At 47.8% G+C, this 21,211-nt stretch overlaps 1 protein-coding gene and 1 pseudogene across 6 annotated transcripts in view; both read right to left on the minus strand.

Moving 5' to 3' along the window:
• Positions 1-4,211: 4,211 nt before the first annotated feature.
• On the minus strand, positions 4,212-4,580 carry LOC100684802 (annotated as a pseudogene).
• A 3,421-nt stretch (positions 4,581-8,001) lies between these two features.
• The window catches only part of HNF1B (HNF1 homeobox B), a 55,369-nt gene continuing 42,159 nt past the window's right edge, over positions 8,002-21,211 (minus strand). For 2 of the 6 annotated variants that reach the window (XM_038548065.1, XM_038548063.1), the window contains exons 7-9: positions 20,282-20,476; positions 17,452-17,570; positions 8,595-8,955 (exon numbers count right to left, since the gene is read on the minus strand). In XM_038548065.1, the coding sequence (XP_038403993.1) occupies positions 8,935-8,955; positions 17,452-17,570; positions 20,282-20,476 (335 nt within the window). In that variant the 3' untranslated portion in view covers positions 8,595-8,934. Of the gene's footprint in view, positions 8,956-17,451; positions 17,571-20,281; positions 20,477-21,211 lie in introns of those variants that run through there. The other 4 variants (XM_038548062.1, XM_038548064.1, XM_038548066.1 and 1 more) reach the window with 4 other exon arrangements.

The following is a 21,211-nucleotide window of genomic DNA, read 5'->3' on the forward strand; positions in this document are numbered from 1 at the left end:
CACTGGCCACTGCCCCTTATCTTTCCTCCCCATGACATGTGTGGATCTGATGTCTCTAGTGCAGAACAGCTCTGGACTCCGAGACTCAGCTCTGAGCTGGTGGGACAATGGAAACATGGGCTTTGGAATGCGTCCAAACAACACATAGTTCCATCTCCTCCTCCCCCAAAGACTGACCAATGACCCCTACACCAGCGACTGGATTGTTCCTGAGAAACCCAGAGTGGCTTTGGCAACTGCCTGACAAAAGACTGTCACATTTTTCTACCCTTCACCTTTGGAGTATCTTCATCTGAACCTGCACTGCCATTTATAGGGGAATTCAACCAAATTTGGGCTAAGTTTGTTTAGAGTCACCTTGCTATGACATTAAGGCCTCCAGGAGAGTCCCTGAAAAGTCTGTGAGGTCTGCTAATTCCATTGCGAGTGAGGAATGTGTTTATTCTTTCATGGGGCAAAGATCCCCCACTCAAAGTGACGCTGCCACATTGTGTAACCAGGAACATGGGCTGTTGCTGATGTAAACAAATGGCCATGGGCAGACCTGCCAAGAGCCTAGTCTCCTTTTCCCAGAGGTGTTTCTTATGAATGGTTGTGCCCAGTGAAGCAATTTCCTGCCTTGTAAACTTCTGCCCAGCAAACCACATCTCCTATCTATCGCTGCCTGGCTCTGGGTCATAAAGCAATTCCCCAGAGACCATTCTGAGCCCGATCAAGAGTCCTTGAGTAACAAGAAAATTACCCTCCACCTGCAGACGTAATGACACTTTGCAAGCTAGTGGCTTTGCAGTTTCTGAACGTAAACATCACATGCCTTACCCCATGTCTTCCCTCCACTCATCTGAGATGTGGGGCCCACATACTTGATTCTCAGACTCTGGTCTACTCCTTGGAGGCACCAGCTGACTAGTGACCCATTACCTTGACCCGAGGACCCTGCAGCCTGGAGAACATATTTCACTGTGTCTGATCATGATTTATAGAAGCAGGGCAAGAGAAGTTCAGGCAGGGGTCCCCGGCATGCAGAACACAGAAGAAGGTTTGGGCTGAAACAACAATGGAAGCTCATTGATTTGTACATTCATTTGGCTCGTTGTGGTCCCTCGACGTGGAAAGTCTTCCCCACTCCCCCTCTGCCTGGTGAACTGTCACTCATTCTTTATGACGTAGTTCAAGTGTCTTTCAAAGAACCTTCTTTGATTTCTATCTAAACAGAATTGCTTCCATTGTCCTACCACTCTAACACCTACACACTGCATTGCAATCACCTGCTAATTTGTCTGTCTCCCCAGCCAAGCTGGGAACTCCCTCAGGGCATCTTGGAACCCCTAGTACCCACCACACTAAACTGGCTCAAAGTCAATGTGCAAAAGAGGTTTGTTGAATGAATGAGTGAATGGGAATCTATTACATGCCTCTCTACCATACTTAGATGTTTTGCATAATGAAAACACAGAGAACACATTTAAGGGAATGAAGACCTGGGTTGGGCTGGTGAAGATAGGTATAGCCTAGGGGTTCTCTCCTTGAGAAGATTGCAATCTGGACATCTTCCTGTGGATGATAGGAATATTTGCAGATGGGGTATAGAGATTGAGTCCATGGGTAGTTAGAAGTGATCTGTTGTTGGTTTCCTTCTGCTCAGGAGGCAGAATGGGTTCCAAGATGGTCTAATTAGCCCTAGAACTATACTAGCCATAAGACATTACCTAGGACCTCCACTTTTATCTATTTCTTCTCTTCATATCCCCATTTATAAAAGTAATAACAACGAGGGGGCACCTGGGTGGCTTAGTCGGTTGGGCATCTGACTTTTGGTTTCAGCTCAGGTCATGATCTCAGGGTCATGGGATTGAGCCCCGCATCAGGCTCCACATTCAGCAGGGAGTCTGCTGGAGATTCTCTCTTTCCCTCTCCCTCTGCCCCTCCCCACCATGCATGTGCTCTCTCTTAAATAAATAAAATCTTAGAAAAAAATAGTAATAACAATGACTTGCTCCTTCCTTTGAAGTCTGAGGAGTTTGAGATAGTGGTGGTGGTAGGTATTCTGTGGGTCATTTTCCAGATATTTGACTAGTAAACTCCATGACATACGTACACACACTCATTCATTCAAAAAATATTTACTGAGTACCTCATATATGCCAGGTACCAAACGATGGGGCCCAAATAGTGAACAAAAACCAAGTCCCTGTTCTCCTAGAACAGGGGGAAGACAGTCAGTGACAGTGGAGTTGGGGCCCATCATGTTTTCTCAAGTGGTAGTCCCGGAAGGACTGGATGCCAATAATTAACAGTAATCGGGTCTTAATACACCAGGCAAAGGGCTTCATGTACCTTGCATCTTCTTTCATCATTATGACAACATTATTTTCAGATATAGAGACAGAGAGGCTAAGTAGACTTCCCAAGATCACACATCTAGTAAATGGCAAAGCCAGGATTTGAACTTAGATTTGTATTGCTCTCCAGCCTGAGCTCTTAACCACAACTTTATACAGTAGCAGCAAATATTTACTAGATGAACAAAGAAGTGGATGAATGGTTAACCCTAACTACAGTGGTAGCCTGTTGTTCTGCTTCCTTAATACAAACGTGAGCAACACGTTTAAGTTTTTCATTTACTTATTAATTCAAACTTCTCCAAAGTATGGCTCCTCTTGAAAGTAGATGTCCTAAAGATTAAGAAACTATCACCTTTCTCCTTACCATTCATGTTTCCTGGGCAAGGCAATGTGTTTTACAAATATAATGATTTTTTCCCTGCCAGTTTTGTCAATAAATAATTGGCATAAAAAAGTGTGTAAGTTTAAGGCATGCAGCATGTAATTTGATTTATATATATTGTGAAATAATCATGAATTTTTAAAAAATTTTGTTTATTTGAGAGAGAGCAAGGGTAGGTAGGAGGGGCAGAGGGAGGGGAGAAGCAGAACCCCCGCTGACAGGGAGCCCAATGTGGGGCTTGATCTCACAACCCTGAGATCATGACCTGAACCAAAATTAAGAGTTGAACACCCAACCGAATGAGCCACCCAGGTGTCCCCAAAGTGGCCTTTTGAAATGGCTTTTCTCCCTATGTCTAGAAGACTATGTAGTACATAGTAATTACTCAATAAACATGCTGTTGGCTGAATGATTGGATGTCATGGTATTGTCGCCCTCCCTCAGAGAGCTCCGACATCACATCAGGGCTACGCTAATAGCAGGATGATGGCATGAGCTCCTACCAAGTTGCTTCCTAAAGTGCCACTTTAAAGAATATCTGACATAGAGTCCGTGCTCTAGCAACTCTGTTTTTCACTTTCTACAACATCAATTTCTATTTCCTACTTTGTTCAGGCCCCCAAACTTGCAACGTCTTTCTTTCTCACTCTCTGCATGAAAACCACTGGGAAATTAGGTGCCTCCAAATCCTCTCTCTTTAGAGGACACCCGCAATCAGACTGCCTCTCTTCACCTCCACCGCCGCCCGTGGTCTCAGGCCGATGACAGCCATGTCTTCTGATGGTTTTCTGCTATCACTCTTGGTCCCTCCCCACAACTCAGCTGCCAGAGGGACACCCCCCCCCCTGGAAAACATAAGTTAAATCTTGTCCCTGCTCTGTACATAACTCTCTGCAGGCTCCCAGCTCCCTTGGAGTAAAAACCAGGTCCTCACGGCAGCTCAGCAGTCCCTTCAGATGGTGACAAGTCCCTTGGTCCTTCTGTCATTTTCCGTCTTGTCCCACAGCCTGCTCTCCTCCTGACCCACTGTTCTCCGTGTCTCTCAGCTCCAGCAACTCTAGCCTCCCTGTTGGATTTTTCATAGATAGTTTTGTCATCACACATACATTCACAGTTAGTGCTTGTCTCCCCTGTTTGTCTTTTTTTTTGGGGGGGGGGACACATGCCTTTTATTGGTCTAAGGAGCATAACTAGTTAGGCTTGGGCAGAGCTCCCCTATCTGTATGGCTCCCATCTCCTTCTCCTGGGAGTTTGTGACTCACCCCCAGGGGAGAAGAGTGTTCTGGACAGGGGTAGCAGACAGAGCCAGGATAAAAAATACAGAACTGGGGTCTGAAAGGGTATCATGGTGAAGTAGAAAACACAGGGTTATGAGATCATCCAAATAAAAAGTCCACCAGGGCAGAAGAGAAGTTTCTCCACATGGGCCCCCCACCTGCCCTTGCCAGGAATGGGAGGGGGCTGGAAGCTTCGCTGGAGATTTCCTACTGTGCCCTTCATGCCATCAGCATCTCCCGGATGTTGTCCTCAGCTTCCTTCACACTCCGCTCCAGGTAGGATTTTTTTCTGTTCTAGTTCTTTAATTTTTTCTTCTGCTATTTTCTGTTTCTCTAACAGTTGATTGTGAATTACCTCCTTGGACTGAGAATAAACATTCTTCCTACACCTTCATACATGTTAGTCTCATCTACCAAAGTCATAATCTCTGTATCTGTAAGATGTGTGTGCTTTTTCGTTCTGTTTAGCTGTTCAATGTGTATGTCTGCAAGCTTCACCTTCTGTTGAGTGTCAGTAACTTTGGCGTGAAGTTCTGTGAAGGCCTTCTTCAACTCCAGATCCACGGGAGCTGCCATCTCGGTTCACTCGGTGCGCCTGCCTCTTTTTTTTTTTTTTTTTTTTTTAATTAATCTCTACACCCAAAGTGGGGCTCAAACTCACGATGCTGAGATCAAGTCACGTGCTCCACCAACTGAGCCAGCCAGATGCCCCAAGAAGGGGAAGAATTTTTATTTATTTGGTTCACTGATGTACCTTCAGCGTCTAGAGCAATGGTGCCTGGCACATTATAGGTGTCAGTAAATATTTCTTGAATAAATAAATGCGAAGCATTATTTTGGACTAGATGGTGTTTCCAAAAGCAAAGGGGATACGCAGAAGTTCTTACAATCGCTCAAGAAATCAGGCACACTTTCCTTATATGGGGATTTATTTTTTTGTCTTTAAAAAAAAAATTAGCCCTCTCTCTTTATCTCTTTCCTAATTGAGAATAATTCAATATAATTGGCTTATTAAGGTTGCCTGGACAATAGGACATAGAAAAGGAACCTGCCTTTTGGGAATGTAACAGTAGGTAAGAAAATTAAATATGTGGAGACTACAAAGAAATATCATGTGTTTGTGTCGTGTGACCTGTTGGCATAAACATACATATGAGGACTGTGTGAAACCACTTTGATGATTCCTGCTTTTGATGTTACCCCCCCGACACTTGTTTGCTTTGCTCTGCTCTCCCTCAGAACGTGTTTCCTCTCTATACATGCGCACAGCACTGTACATACATCCAGGAAAATATGGTCACTCAAGCGTGTGTGAAGTCCTGCATACCCCAAAGATTCATTTAAAAAGTAGGATCATGTTATAAATCTTGGCTGACAATCTAGTATTTGCCTAGCCAAGATGACCTCTGTACCAGAATTGGGGGCAGAGAGAGGGGGGAAGAGAGGGAGGGGAGAGGAGGGGGAGGCAATGGGGAAGGGAGGGAGGGATGGAGAGGGAGGGGTAGGCTTTATAGGCATTTGGGTTGAGCGGATTGCAGCTTCTCATGAATATTCAGCCTGTTTGTCGCTATTGGGGTGTGTCTGAAGTATTAAAATGTGGATATGTCATATGTCACCGCATTGGCAATCATAACCCGGCGCAGATTTTGATGGTGTTTGAATTAATTCCTAATTCAAAGGGGACACATCAGTCCTGATTTTCCTTGGGAAGAAGTTTGCTCTTGCTTCCTCCAGATCCACCCCATTCCTTGCTCTGGGCACTCCTCCTCCATGGCTCCCACTCGCCTGCAGGGGCACTTCCAGCTCTGGTCTGGGTCTCCTGGCTCTCACACTTTCTGCAAGGTCACTGCATTTTACCTTCTTATTTCCCCTGGGAGACAAAGACTCACCTCAGCCAAGATTCTCACCTCTCCTCAGACCTCCCTCCCTGACTCATCCTTGGTGCCCTGCTGGATTTGCCATATATCATAGATATGAACACCAGTTTACCAGTAGTTTGGCCGTTTTCTTTACCAAGCATCATATTTGTGATGAGGTTATCCAGAAATCGCAACAAAGCCCAGACGACTGCGTGAGAAGTCACTGTGGGTTGATAGAATTCTCGCAATGCAGCAGGTTCACTTCTATTAATAGGTTCACACCTATTAAATCATTTACTCCTCAAACAACCTTATACAGCAGGTACTGTTATCATCACTCAATTTTAGGTAGGAGGACAATGAAGATGGGGTTAAGTGCTGGAGTTGGAGATTCTATTCAAGGTATTGTGGCTTCAAAAGGAATATCAAAGACTTGCCACCCAGCTGTGGGCCAAGAGCTCAGATTCCCTGGGTGTCTGCATTGTGTGCTTATCCGCTGGAATCTAGCAGCTAACACTCCAGTTATCTCTGCCTCTGCTGGGGAATCTTCCACCATGTGGCATGGAAAAGGTTAATAGGCTGTAAGGCAGGTCTTCGTGATTTCATTCCTTATCCATGGGTGTTACAATGCAATCTGCTTCCTCAGAGCTTGCCCTGGAAAATGACAGCAGGTCATGGGAAAAACAGGTCCATCTGTGTGTTGTTAGTCTGGGCTCCAGGTGAAAAGAGAGACCCTGGAAATGTCAATCCATAGGGTTCTGGAGAAGAATGGGGATTTTTAGTTGCAAGTGAATCTGCAGAGTGGGTAATTCCAAATGACCCCTACATGGTGACCCCCTTCCCCTAGTAGAGCCAGTCTAGGATGTCCCTGCTTGATTCAGAGCAGAAGTGCTAACCTTGCCAGGGTTGTCTCCTAAGTGTCTTGGTTTATATAGGGTTTGGTTAGGAAAAGTCCCTGAAGACTTCCAACCCATCCATCCTTGGTCCCTTTAGCCTCCAGCTCTGCCTCTTGGATGAATAAGACCTTCTGGGTTCTCAGGGTTATTGCAACAATGCAAAACTAAAATCTATCAAAGGCAGATACTTGCTGGCCCAGCAACAGTGTGAGTCCAGATAGAGGGTTCCAGTGAAAGCTAGGGCTTGAGGCCTATATTCCCTTCTCTTCCTAGAGCTCACACAAATCAATCCAATAGGACATCTCAGCTAGAGACAGGGAAACTTGGCCTCTCCTGACATGGGGTGCTTGGTCTTGGCCTCCACTCCTCTCAACCCAATCATGAATTTTCTTTTGACCACTTCAGCTCCACTTACATTATCCAGGGGAGCCAGGAACCAAAGGAAGTCAGCATTTCCTATCTAGCCACCCCGGTCCTGGGCACATAGTAGAGTCAGTACTCCATAAGTCTGCACAGCTCATTGTGAGGTGCATCTTCTACTACATTAGGATTTTGAAAAACCTGTTTCTTGGGGTTTGCTCAGCATAATTCCCTTGCTCACACCTTGCCTGGGAAATGCTCAGACTAGAAGCAAGAAACCACATGCTGCTGATAGGTCTATGCTGTTCAAGAGGAGACGGCAAAGCTGACAGGTACATCCTCCTTCCCAAAGTCCACACTGGATTATTTGTGGTAAAGCCCCTGCTGGTGGAGAGTCCAGGCCTTTGGCCTTTCACCTTTTGGACTCTTTGTGTTCATTAGCACCCTTGCTGAGGGGGAGACCCTGGCAGGAGGCAACACTCATAGGAGCCCATTCTCCTAGTGACTAACAGCTCTGTAGAAGGAAGGAAAGGTTGAGGTTAACACTTCAAATGAGGCCAATAAAGTTACACACCCACAGGGTTTCTATTTTTCCTGCTTTTTACCTATTACCAAGAGCTGGTTTTATTCCTCCATTCCTGTGAGTGATGGGGAAGACAAAGGTGTTGCCTCCTGCTCTGGTCAGAGCTCCTCGGAGGGCCTTGTGGAGTGTGGCTGGGGGAAGCAACTCTCCTTACCTTAGCAGTACAGCCGGCACCAAGACACTGAGACAGCCACGAGCCCAGTGGAAGAAATGGAAAAGTCCACGGGGAAACAGGGCCAGGGTTTCTTGGAGGAATCGTGGAAGAGGAAACATCAGAGACAGAAATAGGAGACTCTGGGCAGTGATAAAATAAACTGTTTTAATGGAGGGCGCTCTGAAAGGGTCCTCTTTCCTTGCGCTATCCAGCAGCCGGTTTTCCTGCGTTGGGGCTGAACCCCGGGCCCCCACCGGAAGCTAGGATATTACTCTGGCCCTAGGTTCAGCCCCTCCTGGATCCAGAGATGTGTCTGAATGACAGGAGATTGGAGTGAGCTGGCAGTCAGCCCCAGACCGTCCTGTGTGTGTCCAGGCCCAAGGGAAAGGGACAGGAGGCTTCACTTCCAACCCGGGATATTTCTCCATGGGGGGAAAAGGGTGAGGGGGAATAATCACTTTGAAAATCCAACTCTGGTCTTTACAAAGAGAACTAATAGACACTTTAGTGGTATATACAGGGTAGGGGGGAAGGGGAATGGAGGGGCAATTGCACTTAATTACATACGGTAGGTTATAGTTTACACCCATTGGAGAAATTTTACTTCTTCAAAAGAAATCTCACAATCAGCTGGGGGGGGCTGGGGGGGGGGACAGGAGGCTGCTGATATTTACAGAATGTGTGGCTCAGTTCAATAGCATGTGTCCTCCTCATTTCAGTAACAGATTCAAGTTTTTCGCATCAGTTTGTTCGATGAAGGAGTACAGTGTAGACACGACAGCTTTCTCTCTTCCGCCTCCGTGGCTTCTTGTCTGCTACCCGGAGGCCGAGTGGCAGTACCTGACATCTCGGAGAGGTGTGGCGACAATACTGCATAGAAGGGAAGGGAAGCTGCCCTCTGGGCTGTGCCTCCGAGCGCATTGTCCTTGTCTGAGGCGCCAGCGGGATGTCAGGTAGGCAGGGACCTCTCAGAGGTGCCTGTCAGGCCCCAGGGCTTTTCTGTGACAGCGGCCCGGAGGGTGACGGCGCGGAAAATGGGGTCCTTGTTGCCGTGCACAAAGTGAGCAGTGAGTGGGCATCACCAGGCTTGGAGGGGGCACTGTAGAGAGAGGAGAGAGAGCTCAGCTGTGCAGAGAGCAGGGATGATGCCACTCGTTTGGCTTCTCTGGGGGAGCTGAGGCCCCACTCGGCCAGCCAAGGGCCCGCCGGTGTCCCATGGTGGTCCTGAAGCATGCTCCCCGTAGGAGAACTCACGAGCCAGGTTTCCCGGCCACTTCAGGACACAGAGGTGAACTGCTGCAGCCCTTGAAAGAGTCACAGCTCACTGAGCTTTATCCTCAAGTCAAGCTCCTCTTTCTGCGATCGTGGGGCTTACCGTGTGCTCCATGGGGTTGCAACTTGTAAGGGAGGGAGCTCTTGCCTCTCGTGGAAGTAAGCGTCCTTTTCTTAACACATCTAAGGACAGGGGTCCCCCCGGGCCACCGATCCCCAGACTTTAATGGATCTATGGGTCCCCAACAGCCTGTGAAACATGTGGATTCCGACCAAGTGGGCTTGAGGTGGGCCTTGGCACCTGTGTTTCTAATCAGCTCCCAGATTGTACCAGTGCTACTGAACTACCTGAGCAACAGGCTATGAAGCACCTGAGAAAATCATCGCTTGCTCACACAACATATTGGGGAAGAAGTGTGGGAAATTGCAAATGTTTTCTATAGGCTTGCTCCAAGTAAGGCAAAAAATCTAGGCTGAAGGCCTCTGATGCCAGGCTTCCCCGGGGAGCTGGGGGTGGGGGTCAGGAGTCTCCAGGATGGATGGAGAAACCCTCCCAGAGGAGCCACACCCTCCGTCCTGGGGCAGCCTCTCCTGCCAGAGCCCTGGGCCTCATTCATTTCAGCTGTCATGGAACATTATTCCTAGCCTTTTCCCTCCAGAGAGGCCCTTTCTGCTTTCCTAGCTTCTTCCTTCCCTTTCACCTGTTTTGGCATTTAAGGAGAAAGTTCTGCTTTTTGGCTTTAATGGCTCTCTCTCCGAAGACTCTTCCTGAAACACTCAGAAGCCCACATGCATGGTCATGTGTGTGGTGCGCGTGCGCACATTTGCACACACACACGCCTATCATTACTACTAAAGGCCTATTATCCCATGCTTATCTCGTGAATCAGTGCTCCCACCCATAATCCTGTATGAGGCTGCCATCATGCCCATTTTACAGATTAGGAAGACCAGCTCAAAGAGAGTGAATTGTCCAAGGTTTGCAGAACTCAGGCAGCATAGAGACAGATTCAAACTGGTTCTGGGTGCCCTCTGGCACGTGTTCTTTCTAACATGTTCTGAGGTGAACAGTCTTCCATTAGCTTTGTGTTCTTAGTCAAGGCACCCTCTCTGTGCCTCAGTGTTCTCACCCATAAAATGGAGGTTGTTGAGGGGTCAGGTGAGCCGACACACGAGAAGTGCTCAGAATTAGCACCGGGCTATACAGGGTCTGGTCTATGAACCCTCTTCAGAGCATGATTGAGCTGCACATTCATTAGAGGGGACAGGCTCTGACCCTTTGAAATTCTTGAGGCCCCGGTCAGGGTCCTCTGATACCCTTTGCCTCCTCTTCCTCCCGCCACCCACCCCCACTTTTGAGTCTCTTGACTTCCCACTATCAGCCTTTTTCCAATTTTCAGATTTCAGGTGAGGAGAGAGAAATGGCTTGTGACCTTGCAGGTTTCAATAGAAGCGCAAACAAGAAGGGCAGATAAGGAGACGCCAGCGAGATTCTATGACCTGTCATTAGGGATGGGCTTCCCAGCTATCAAATGTTTGCTCACATAATAAAATGGTGGCAGAGCTCTAAATGTTGTCAAAGGAACTCGAATTATTTGTCCCCTTCAGAGTCTAAACACAAACAGTTGATAAGGGGTGCGCTGTGGTCCCTCGGAACCAAGGCCCAGCATACCCAGCTCCACGGGAATCCTGCCCACCTTCCCTCTGAAAGGGGTGGTAGTAAGGACGTCCTTGGTTCAAGAGGGCTTATTATATATGTTTAGGGCCAACATTCATGGAGGTCCGACGGTGTGCCAGGCACCATGCCAAGAAAGGGCTTTACACACATCCTTGTATTGGATTCGCACACCAACCCTTTGAAGCAGGTAATGATCATTCCTTTATTGAACACATTTTTGAATGCTTTCTATACGCTTAGCACTGTTTCAGGCACTGAAGTTGCAGCCATGACTAAGATCCTGTCCCTATCCTCGCAGAGTTTTTGAATAGTATGTAAATGAATATATATGTTTGTATACACATGTGTGAGCATATATATGTATATATATATGTACATATGTCTATAAAATAAAATTTCAGATGGAGATGAATGCTCTGTAGAAAAATAAGCATGATAACAGGTTAGGCTGATTTGAAGGAAAAGGGAATGATTTACAGAGGGCAATCAGGAGGGGCTTCCTTGAGGTGGTAACATTTGAGCTAAATGAGATGTGGGAGCAACCAGGCAAAGATATGCATTACGGGGTGTTCCGGGCTAAAAAAGACCACAAATGCAGTTCCACTGAAGCGGACTGGAAGACGGAGAAGAGGAGGGAGGTGAGAAGCGCAGGGTTGGCAGGAGGCTGATCACACTGGGCCTTGGAAGCTGCTGTTTTGGCTTTGTTGGAATGGTTAGCTACTGGAGAGTTTTGATGCAGGGTGTGTGTGTATTTTTGGTTTCCTCTTTTAAGAGATAATTCTGGCTACTGTGTAGCAAGCAGACCATAACTGCCATCATGGGGCCGGAGTGAGAGTGAGAGTGGGAAGTTGTGACCACTGTAGGGAGTGAGGGAAGGGGCTAGACTGATGGGGTGGTGAAAAGTGCTCAGATATGGGATGCATTTTGCAGGATCCCTAGTGGAATTTATCCGCAGACTGGTTGTGGGGTGTGCAGAGAAGAATCAAGGAGACTCTAAGGTATCTCCTCTGAACAACTAGTATCATTTTTGGAAATAGAGAAGCAGTTTGAGTAGGGAGAAATAGGGGCAAAATGAAGAGTTCCTACTTTAGCGGAGCTTGTCGAATATATTAGGCATGTACACGTCCGTGCCAAAGATGCACTAGATTTGTGAATGGGCACTCAAGGGAGGGGTCTATACTGGAGACAGAACTACCGGATCGGGGCATCTGGGTGGCTCATTGGTTGACTATCTGCCTTTGGCTCAGGTCATGATCCTGGGGTCCTGGCATCGGACTCCCTGCAGGGAGGCTAGTTCTCCCTCTGCCTGTTTCTTTCATGAATAAATAAATAAAACCTAAAAAAAAAAAAAAAAGAACTACTGGATCCATCAGTATGTACACTTGATTCAAAGCCATGGGATTGGAGGAGATCACCCAGGAGTGAACACAACAGAGAATGAGCTATAGGACCTTCCAATAACTAAACGTTGGGAAGACAAGCTGCCAGCTATGGTAATGAGGAGTGCCACAGTGGGGAGAACCAGAAAAGGGTACTGCCCCCAAATCCAAGTGCAAAAAGGAGGGAATGATTAGCTATGTCAGGGGCAGAGATCGGAAAGTACCCACTGGGTTTGGCAACATAATGGTACTAGTGAGCAGGACAGGAGAGGTTTCAATGCCATGTGAGGACAAATGCTCCTATCAGGAATAGCCTCAAGACAGAATTGGGGCTGGGGAAGTAGAGACATTACAGATAACTCACGCTATTATTATTAAGATTAATATGGCTGGGGCAGCCGGGGTGGCTCAGTGGTTTAGCGCCACCTTTGGCCCAGGGCCTGGTCCTGGAGACCAGGGATCGAGTCCCACATTGGGCTCCCTGCATGGAGCCTGCTTCTCCCTCTGCCTGTGACTCTGCCTCTCTCTTTCTCTCTGTGTCTCTCATGAATAAATAAATAAAATCTTAAAAGATTAATATGGCTCTGTTAATTAAAAATAATGATGGGGTGCCTGGGTGGCTCGTCGGTTAAGCATCCAACTCTTGATTTTGGCTCAGGTCATGATCTCAGGGTTGTGAGATCAAGCCCCATGTTGGGCTCTACACTGGGTGTGGAGCCTGCTGAAGCTTCTCCCTCTCCCTCTCCCTCTACTCTTCCCTCATCTTTCTCTTCCTCTCAAATAAAATAATAAACAAACACATAAATAAAGTGTAATAGTTATCCTTCTAGTTTTACAGATGAGGGAACTGAGGCCTAGACAGATTGTAAGCAACTTGCCCAGAGTCTCACAGGAGAAAAGTCTGTGCTCCTAAACACAAGGAAGTTTTACTTCCTTTAGTCCTTTCTACCTTCCACGTGTGACCACGGGGAAATAAATGCCCTTTCCCATTTACAATCTTCCTTCCTGAGCTTGAGACACACTCAGTGTGGCCAGCAGGGGAAGCCATGTTTGCCCCAGCTGCCATGTGGGGCTATGTGTTTCAAGCCAAGCACCAACCTGGGAACTCACAAGACTTACCGCATTTGTTCCTTTCAGTGACCTCCACAGAAGAGGAATCATTATTCTCGTATTACAAGTGAGGAACCTGAAGCTCAGAGAGGCTAGGACTTTCCCCTGAGGTCACACAGGAAAAAGTGGTAGGATAGTAGGCCTGGGTCTGCATAACTGCCCAGTTGGTGCTCTTATTAAACATCACACTGTCCTGCCTGACCAGCAGTGGAGAAGGCTGGAATAGGGGGAAGCTGCTGGGGATTTCTAAGAGGCTGTCTGCCTCCTTCTTGTCAGCACCCCTGATGAGTGACTGCTGGCTGGGGGGGGAGCCTCTCCTGACCTCTCTCTAAACTAGGAAGTGGGTGCAGAGGTTGTGGAAACAGGATTCGGCACGCAGCCTGCCCACACTTGCTCTAACCCATGTCAGTGCTTGCTGTGTTTTTTTTTTCCAGACTGGCGGGGCATTGTCTTATAGGAGCTCAGGCACAGACCCACTCAGATGGTAACTTGCCGGCACCCAAGGTTGAAGAGGAGGGGGAGGCAGCAGTTCTGGAAAGGACAGAGGCAGGAGCTGCAGGTGACAAAGTTCCAGCCTGAGGTTCCTGAAATGTGATCCACAAGGCCCTGGGTCATATGTCTGTCCTGACAATGGAAACACTGGGATCAGATACAAGTTCAAATCCTGGCTTTATTTAGCCTTATGCCTGCATTACCCTGGGTCATTTTTCTGAATGCTGAAAAATGGATATTAGAAGGTGAGCGTTGTTGACTGGATTTGGAGTGAGAAGACTAGTCTGTAAGTCCAGCTCCAGATTTATCATCTGTGTGAATTTGGCCAGATGCCTCCCCACCTCTGAACCTCAGTGTTTTGCTCAGGAAGGTCGGCATAAAAAATATCTACCTTGCAGAATGGAGAATGGGTGGGAAGGGTAGCCAGGAAAGGTAAGAATGCCGAAGCACCTGGAGTGTTGCTTTGCAAATGGGAGGCACTCAAAAAATGCTAGTTCTGAATAATTCATTCATTCATTCATTCTTCATTCATTCATTCATATTTACTGAATGTCTACTATAGCCCAGGCATTTGGCTAAGCACAGAGGTCTCTGGTGCTCTGAGAAGTCCCTGCACTATTTGCTTTTTTTCCTGGGAGTGGGTGAGAGCACATCTGTGAATCAGCATAAAAATAGGAAGCAGGCATCTGGAGCCTAGGCTGAAGAAGTGGGATGGATGTGTTTCAGAGATGGTTCTGATCTGGAGAAATTTTATTGATGGAATCCCCTCTGGCCCCATGTAGACCAAGCAAGGAGTTAAAATTCTGAAGGAGTCAATAGAAGGTAACTCCTAAGGGATCACAGATGGAAAGGAGAAAGAGGGAGGGAGGCAGCACTTGACCATGTACCAGCCCCTCTCTCAGGCACTGTTAACATCCTATGAGGTGGGGGTTGGATTTTCCCCATGAGAGATGCAGAGGTGGTCTCACAGGGTGAATTAACTGCCCAAGGTCACATGAGGGTTTGGGGAAGGAACAGGGATTAATGCAAGGCCAAGGCCGCCGGCTTTTCCTAGCACTCTGTGATGCCTCTCAAGAAGCATCATCCAGGAGGATGTGTCCCTTGGCATGGAGCATCTGTGCACAGTCATGGCCCCATTTGCCGTGCACATTAGCATAGGAAAGATTCAGAGAAGCCTCGCCTTATGGTGTGTAACTGTTTAACCCAGCCATTTAACCCAGCTGTTCCTCCAACACAGATGACCAAGGAATCCTCCTCTTCTCACACCATGTGCCCCTGGATTCCCAGCAAAAGTCTTGAAACTCCTTTTGGAAGATAATACTTTAAAACAAAGAGAAAGCAGACTTGCTACCAGGTCTCTTTCAGAACTCCTTTCTGACCCTTTGCCATAGGGACAGGGTTAGCACGAATTTCTTCACCTCAGTTCTTTGGGTTGGGAGGCAGCCACTTTAATCTCACTTGACTTCATTCTGCTCTCCCATTCCTCTCCTCCTTCAGTTTGGAGGAAGAAAGTTTCCTGACTGGAACACTTCTGTAGGGCTGAATATTACTCTTGTTCCTGAGCATTAGGACCACAAGAGTGGTAAATGTGGTGGGTATGTTAGAGATGGAGGGTGGAAGGTAAGTATTGTTTAAGTGGAAGGAGCCCAGGATTTAGAGCCAAAGCCCAGGATCTGAAGGTCCAGCTCTAGAACTGACCACCTGTGAGATCTTAGGCAGGTCACTCTCCCTCTCTGAGCCTCAGTTTCTCCCTCTGTATGAAGGAAGTGGCAATAAAAAGAAAATAATTTAAACATAAAGTGTCCCGTGAATAGTTTTATCCTAAGTGTAATCACCCTTCTCTTCATCCCAGAAATGAGTCTACTGCTAGACTCCTGAACCGCCCAGGGACATAGGGACAACTTCATGGTGGTTCCGGAGGGCTGTTCATGAAGCTTCAAGGTCGGCTGGCCACTCTGTCCAGTGGAGGGGAGAAGCCATCTGGGGGCCAGGGCCGAGTCTCAGAGAGCATCTTGAAGTATTTCGATTAAGAAACCATTTCCTGAATTCAGAGGGCTTGTTTCAACAAGCAAGCATCAAAGTCAACTTGGGAAAGACAGGAATAATTAATCAGAACCCTGTCTAGGGCTGACCAAGCGGCAGATGGATTGATAAACCTTTCAAAGGGGAAGGTATTCCCAAGCAGGGCTGCTGCGCCTGAATGCCCCCCTGACTGAGATTTGTGAGCATAGATAAATGTTTTCCCTGCTCACTACAAAGAGTGGGAAATCGCACAGGAGTCGAAGGGCAGAGTCATGGGGGGAGGTGTCCTTTCATCTTCCATTGGATGAGAGAAGAGTGGCAAAGCAGGTCCCACACACCTCTCCCTCTCCCCTCTACTCCAAAGCCCAGCTGCCCAGGCCGTGTGTGTGTGTGTGTGTGTGTGTGTGTGTGTGTGTGTTCATGAGTGCACATGCACAAACCCAAGACATGCCAGGCACTTAATCTGCACGACCTCATCAAATCCTCAGAACAAGTAGATGTTATGACTGTCATTTTAAAAGTGAAGAAATGAGGGCTCAGAGAGATCAAGATCACCAAACAAGTGGCAAAACCAGGCACAGAACCTACCTGCTCTACAATGCTGAGAAACCAGGAGGAGATGTGGGCAAAGGGAAGAAGAGAGAACCTGAGCCCATGAAAGAACCTGCTAGCAGCACGTGGTGGTGGAGAATGTATGGTTCACAGGACTCAGATGGAAAAAAGACCATTGACAAGACCAAATCCTGTGAGAGGCTCTGATATGAAGTTCAAGGTTGTCACCTACTTATCTAGTAATCAATATAGAGGCCACATGGTTCTCACACTGCGTAGACCCCAGCTCCTAAAAGGTCCCATTGTATTATTCTGGAATCGCCAGGCGTGTTCAGATGTCTCACCCTGTTTCCTAATTCATGGTGTCCCATGACAGTCCAGCTGTCCAAGCTGCAGGGACGAGCCTTGTCTTTGACTGTCTTTACTACTCCATCAGCTCTTCATGGAGGTGGGAACTAGCCATCTGCCGGAAGGGTGACTGAGCCTCTGGATTTCCCACTTTTAGTGCACCAGGAAGTCAATTCTAAATTTTTTTAATAAAACACCAGGTCAACGCAGGCCCCTGGAAGGCCAGGCTGCCTACTGGGGAATCTCCATGGTTTGGTAGAATTGGGTCATTCTCTGGAACTTAGAGCATTCTGGGTCCAGCATGGTCCTGGAGGGGGGAGTTGTCCTCAGGACCCTGACTCCCTACTCGTCCTTTCCACTGACTAACTTGTAGAAAGCCCTCAGAGATCCCTCTTGCAAAGCATGAAACCCTACAGAGGGTGTGGCTTTCCCAAGTTGCCCTTGGAAACATCTTTTCCATGGATCACCGATCAGTCCATGGGGGACGATTCAGTCTCAATACCTCAAGGCTCTGTGTAATCCAGTCTCCAGTGATTTATTAAGCTCTGGTTATTTAGTGGTCTTGTTGGGGGAAGTTGGGGTGAGCAGTAAGTCCCTTTAGCCGGTGGCCCACCATCTTTGCCCTCTGACCCCAGGGATTCCTTTAGCAAGTAATGAGGCACCTGGGAAGGGCCAGGCTCCACACTCTCTCTGCACATCAATAGCCTCAGACATTGCCCCCTCCCCATCCCACTGGCATTACCTGTTTACTGGAAGACATGTTGGTAAGCGTACTGATGCTGCTGGTATCCGTGACCACCATCGCAGATGGAAACCGGGAGGTATGGGAATACTGGGGGGGTTCCTGCTTGTGTGTATACACTGGAGAGACAGAGTGAAGGCAAAGACAAGGTGTAGATCACACAGGTGTATACACAGCTATAGACCCCCCATCCCACACCATAGCTCCTGTGTCCCCAGGCAGGTAAAAGGGGATGTGGCGCTGGTGGTTTTGGAAGGCAGCAGGATGCGGTAAAAAGAATAGCCATGTGTTTAAATCCTGGCTCCTCAATTAAGTTGCTTAACCTCAATTTCCTTATCTGTAAATTGGGAATGATACCTATTGTAGGATTAGAAAACATCATGTGTAAAGTACTTTGTACCAAATACATAAACAGCTTTGCATAGTGTCTTGTATATAGTAGTGGATGGGGATCCCCGGGTGGCGCAGCGGTTTAGTGCCTGCCTTTGGCCCAGGGCGCGATCCTGGAGACCTGGGATCGAATCCCACGTTGGGCTCCCGGTGCATGGAGCCTGCTTCTCCCTCTGCCTGTGTCTCTGCCTCTCTCTCTCTCTCTCTGTGTGACTATCATAAATAAATAAATAAAAATTAAAAAAAAAATATAGTAGTAGATGGTGCTTCTGTTCTCCTGACTTTCAAGTCAATGTTAGATGCCTGGGCATCAACAAGTGGCCATTAGGCACAAGTGGTGCATTGGAGATTTTAAGTCAAAAAAAGTTCTAAGTATGGGATGCCTGGGTGGCTCAGCGGTTAAAGAGTCTGCCTTCGGCCCAGGGCGTGATCCTGGACTCCCGGGATCGAGTCCCACATCGGGCTCCCTGCATGGAGCCTGCTTCTCCCTCTGCCTGTGTCTCTACCTCTCTCTCTGTGTGTGTCTCATGAATAAATAAATAAATAATTAAAAAAAAAGTTCTAAGTAGCTAGCGAACATAAACGAGCTGGTCAGCATAAGCTTATCATATCTGCCGTGATTCAAGCACCAGGTCTTATGCAAGCAATTATAAATTAATCATTATAATTAGACACGGGTATAATTGAATAATTCTGGGTTGTTCCAGTTTGCACTAAAATGACATCGTATGTCATTTTATGACATCACTAGGAAGGATGGTAGATAAACGGAGACTAGATTCAAATAAAACCTCCAGGAGCATGTGATCCATTTTTTAGTTTTTCCAGTATTCTTTACCAAGTCTAGAATCTTTGGACTCATGATTTATCCATTAGATTCATATAAATTCCAAGTCACAAGACCAACTAACAGAAGCATGTGGATGCTTGGCCCTGAGGGAGAGACCAGCCTCTTCTACCATAGCATCCTCTAGTAGGGAATGGGGTAAAGGTCATGCCCTGTTACCCTATCTTGTCCTTTCTGTGGAGGGAGGCTGGTTATTGCCTGGTCCTGGGGCCCCCAGCTGGGCCTCGGTGGTCCAAAGTCCCTGGGGACCTCTCTCTGACAGTCTCACCTGGGCCTGGCCCCTGAGGAATCCTGCCCAGGTGAGGGGGCAGGAACAAGTAGGGGCCCTGAGAGAAAGGAAAGTAGGTACACGTGGTCCCAGACGCTGCTACAGGTTATGGCAGATTTTTTCAGAAGCCACAAAATATGTGATTGGAATGCGAGATGATGTTTAGAAACCAGCTCCTCAGGCCTGAGGCGGGGAGAGAGCCCTGAGGATAGAAGAAGGCTGAACTTGGCTGCTCTGCCTCAGACTCACAGCTCTAAGGCAGCCAGGGGAGAAACAAAAATCCTCTTCCCCATTCCTGCCTCGTCCTATTAAAAAGTCCCTTAATAAATCATCACTTGCATTTCTCTAACTCTTAGGTTTACCAAACACGGTTCATACCCATTCTTATTTCATCCCCATAATCACTCTATGTTATTTATTTCATCTCCATAATCACTCTACATTCCATTTTATGGATGAGGCAATTGAGTGACTAAGTAACTTTACCAATGGCTACACAGGTGGTAAGCTTCCGAGCCAGGATTTAAATCTAGGTGTGTCTGACTCCAAGATGATCGCTCTATTCCAGAGACTCCTTTGTGTTCCTGTGGGATTGTGCCTGCTGTGATTTTTCCCCAGACTTGTAGGCCAGGGGCTGGATCCTGACCTGGGGCTCAGGATGGAGGCTGGGGGTGGGTGGGAAACTGGTTGAAAGATAGGACTTGGGAGTAGTTGTAGAAATAGGATATGAGAACTAGCCTGGGGGCCAGGTGGGGTAGGGAGTGCAGAAGCACTAATATTCCTTATCCAAGATGGCGTGCACATGGTACTTTCCACCTATATCCATGTTTTTCCATTAGAGATATTTGGGGTATGTAAATTGGACAGCATGGGGAATCTAGAAGACTCTTCAATTTCAGGGAATGCAAATTGCATGCCTACTCTTGTCATTTGGTAATGGCTGCTTGGGATTTTAGATTGAAAAGGCCAAGTTAAGGCTTATGGGGAAAAGGTGCTGTGGTTGACTGGTGAGCCCATCCATGGGTGCCAGAGTGGGATGGCATGTGTTCCACACATGGGCTACCCCTGCTATCTCCAACTCCCCTTTACACATAGGCCTCAACTGTCCTCTTTCAACCTCTCCCAGGAATGTTGGAGGTAGAGGGTAGGTCTAGGAAAGGCACAGCCACACAAAGTCATGTTGAGAAACTGTGTGGGTTGATAACAAAGTGATCAAATCAGTACACTTCTGAGCAAGTACAGATCCAGAGAGGGCAGAGGTGGGCTGCTTAGGGCCCTTGGTGATGCCCACCCCCACTCTCCGTACCCCACACCCGCCTCCTTACTGTGGGAGTTCTGCAGCTGAGTCACGGCTGCCATGAAGGGCTGCTGGGTCATGTGGCTGCCGGGACTCTGCTGCATGAGGGGCTGCTGGTGAGGGCTGTGCAGCTGCTGGGAGAACTGGACAGGCTGAAGGGCTGCCAGGCTGCCGGCCACACTGTTGATGACGGGGACGCTCTGTGCTTGGGAGGTGTTGAGGCCTGTGGGAGCAAAAAGGAAAGATCAGAGGTGGCTTTGGGGATAGGGAGAAGTGAGAGGCCGGATATGGTCACTGACTGAGCCCTGCTGTGTGCCAGGCATGGCTGGGCCTCCCGTGAGAGACTGCATGGGAAATGATTTTATAGATCCATTCTACAAAGAAACAGAGGCTCGGAAAGATGGACTTGCTTATGTTCCACAGTAAGATGTGAATGGAAATGGGCTTACACAGATCTGAGTGGTTCCTCCCAAACTTGGCTCCCTTTAGGTGGCTGGGGCCCTGGGAAACCTGCCTCTAACTCATCCACTCCCTCCAGGCCTGACTGGCAGAGAGAGGCCTGCCTGGGTGCCCCAGGGGCAGTTAAAGGCAGCCCCTCTCAGGCACAGATTATTGCTCAGACCTGTCTGTCCAGCAGAGGGCAGCAGTGTTCAGGAACTCACATTGTCATTAAAAACCAAACCAAAACAAAACAAAAACCCCAAACCACCTGCACAGTCTGAGGAGTATGAAGTCAGAAGCCCCTCATTTAGTAGACTTGTGCAAAGACCTTGGCAGAGGTCAGGTGCTCATCCTCTTGACTAGAGCAGAGAGGGGGAAAAATACCAGACCTAGGCCAGTCTGTGGAGCAGACATGTCTTTTTCTGGCGGCACAGGGTTTGTGGCATTCAAAGGTCCAGGTGCTGGGAGGAGGAAGATGTAAGTTGAAGGTTGGCAGTTGACAGCAACTCTTGGCATC

Source organism: Canis lupus, chromosome 9 (assembly GCF_011100685.1).
Source record: "Canis lupus familiaris isolate Mischka breed German Shepherd chromosome 9, alternate assembly UU_Cfam_GSD_1.0, whole genome shotgun sequence".
NCBI lineage: Eukaryota > Metazoa > Chordata > Mammalia > Carnivora > Canidae > Canis > Canis lupus.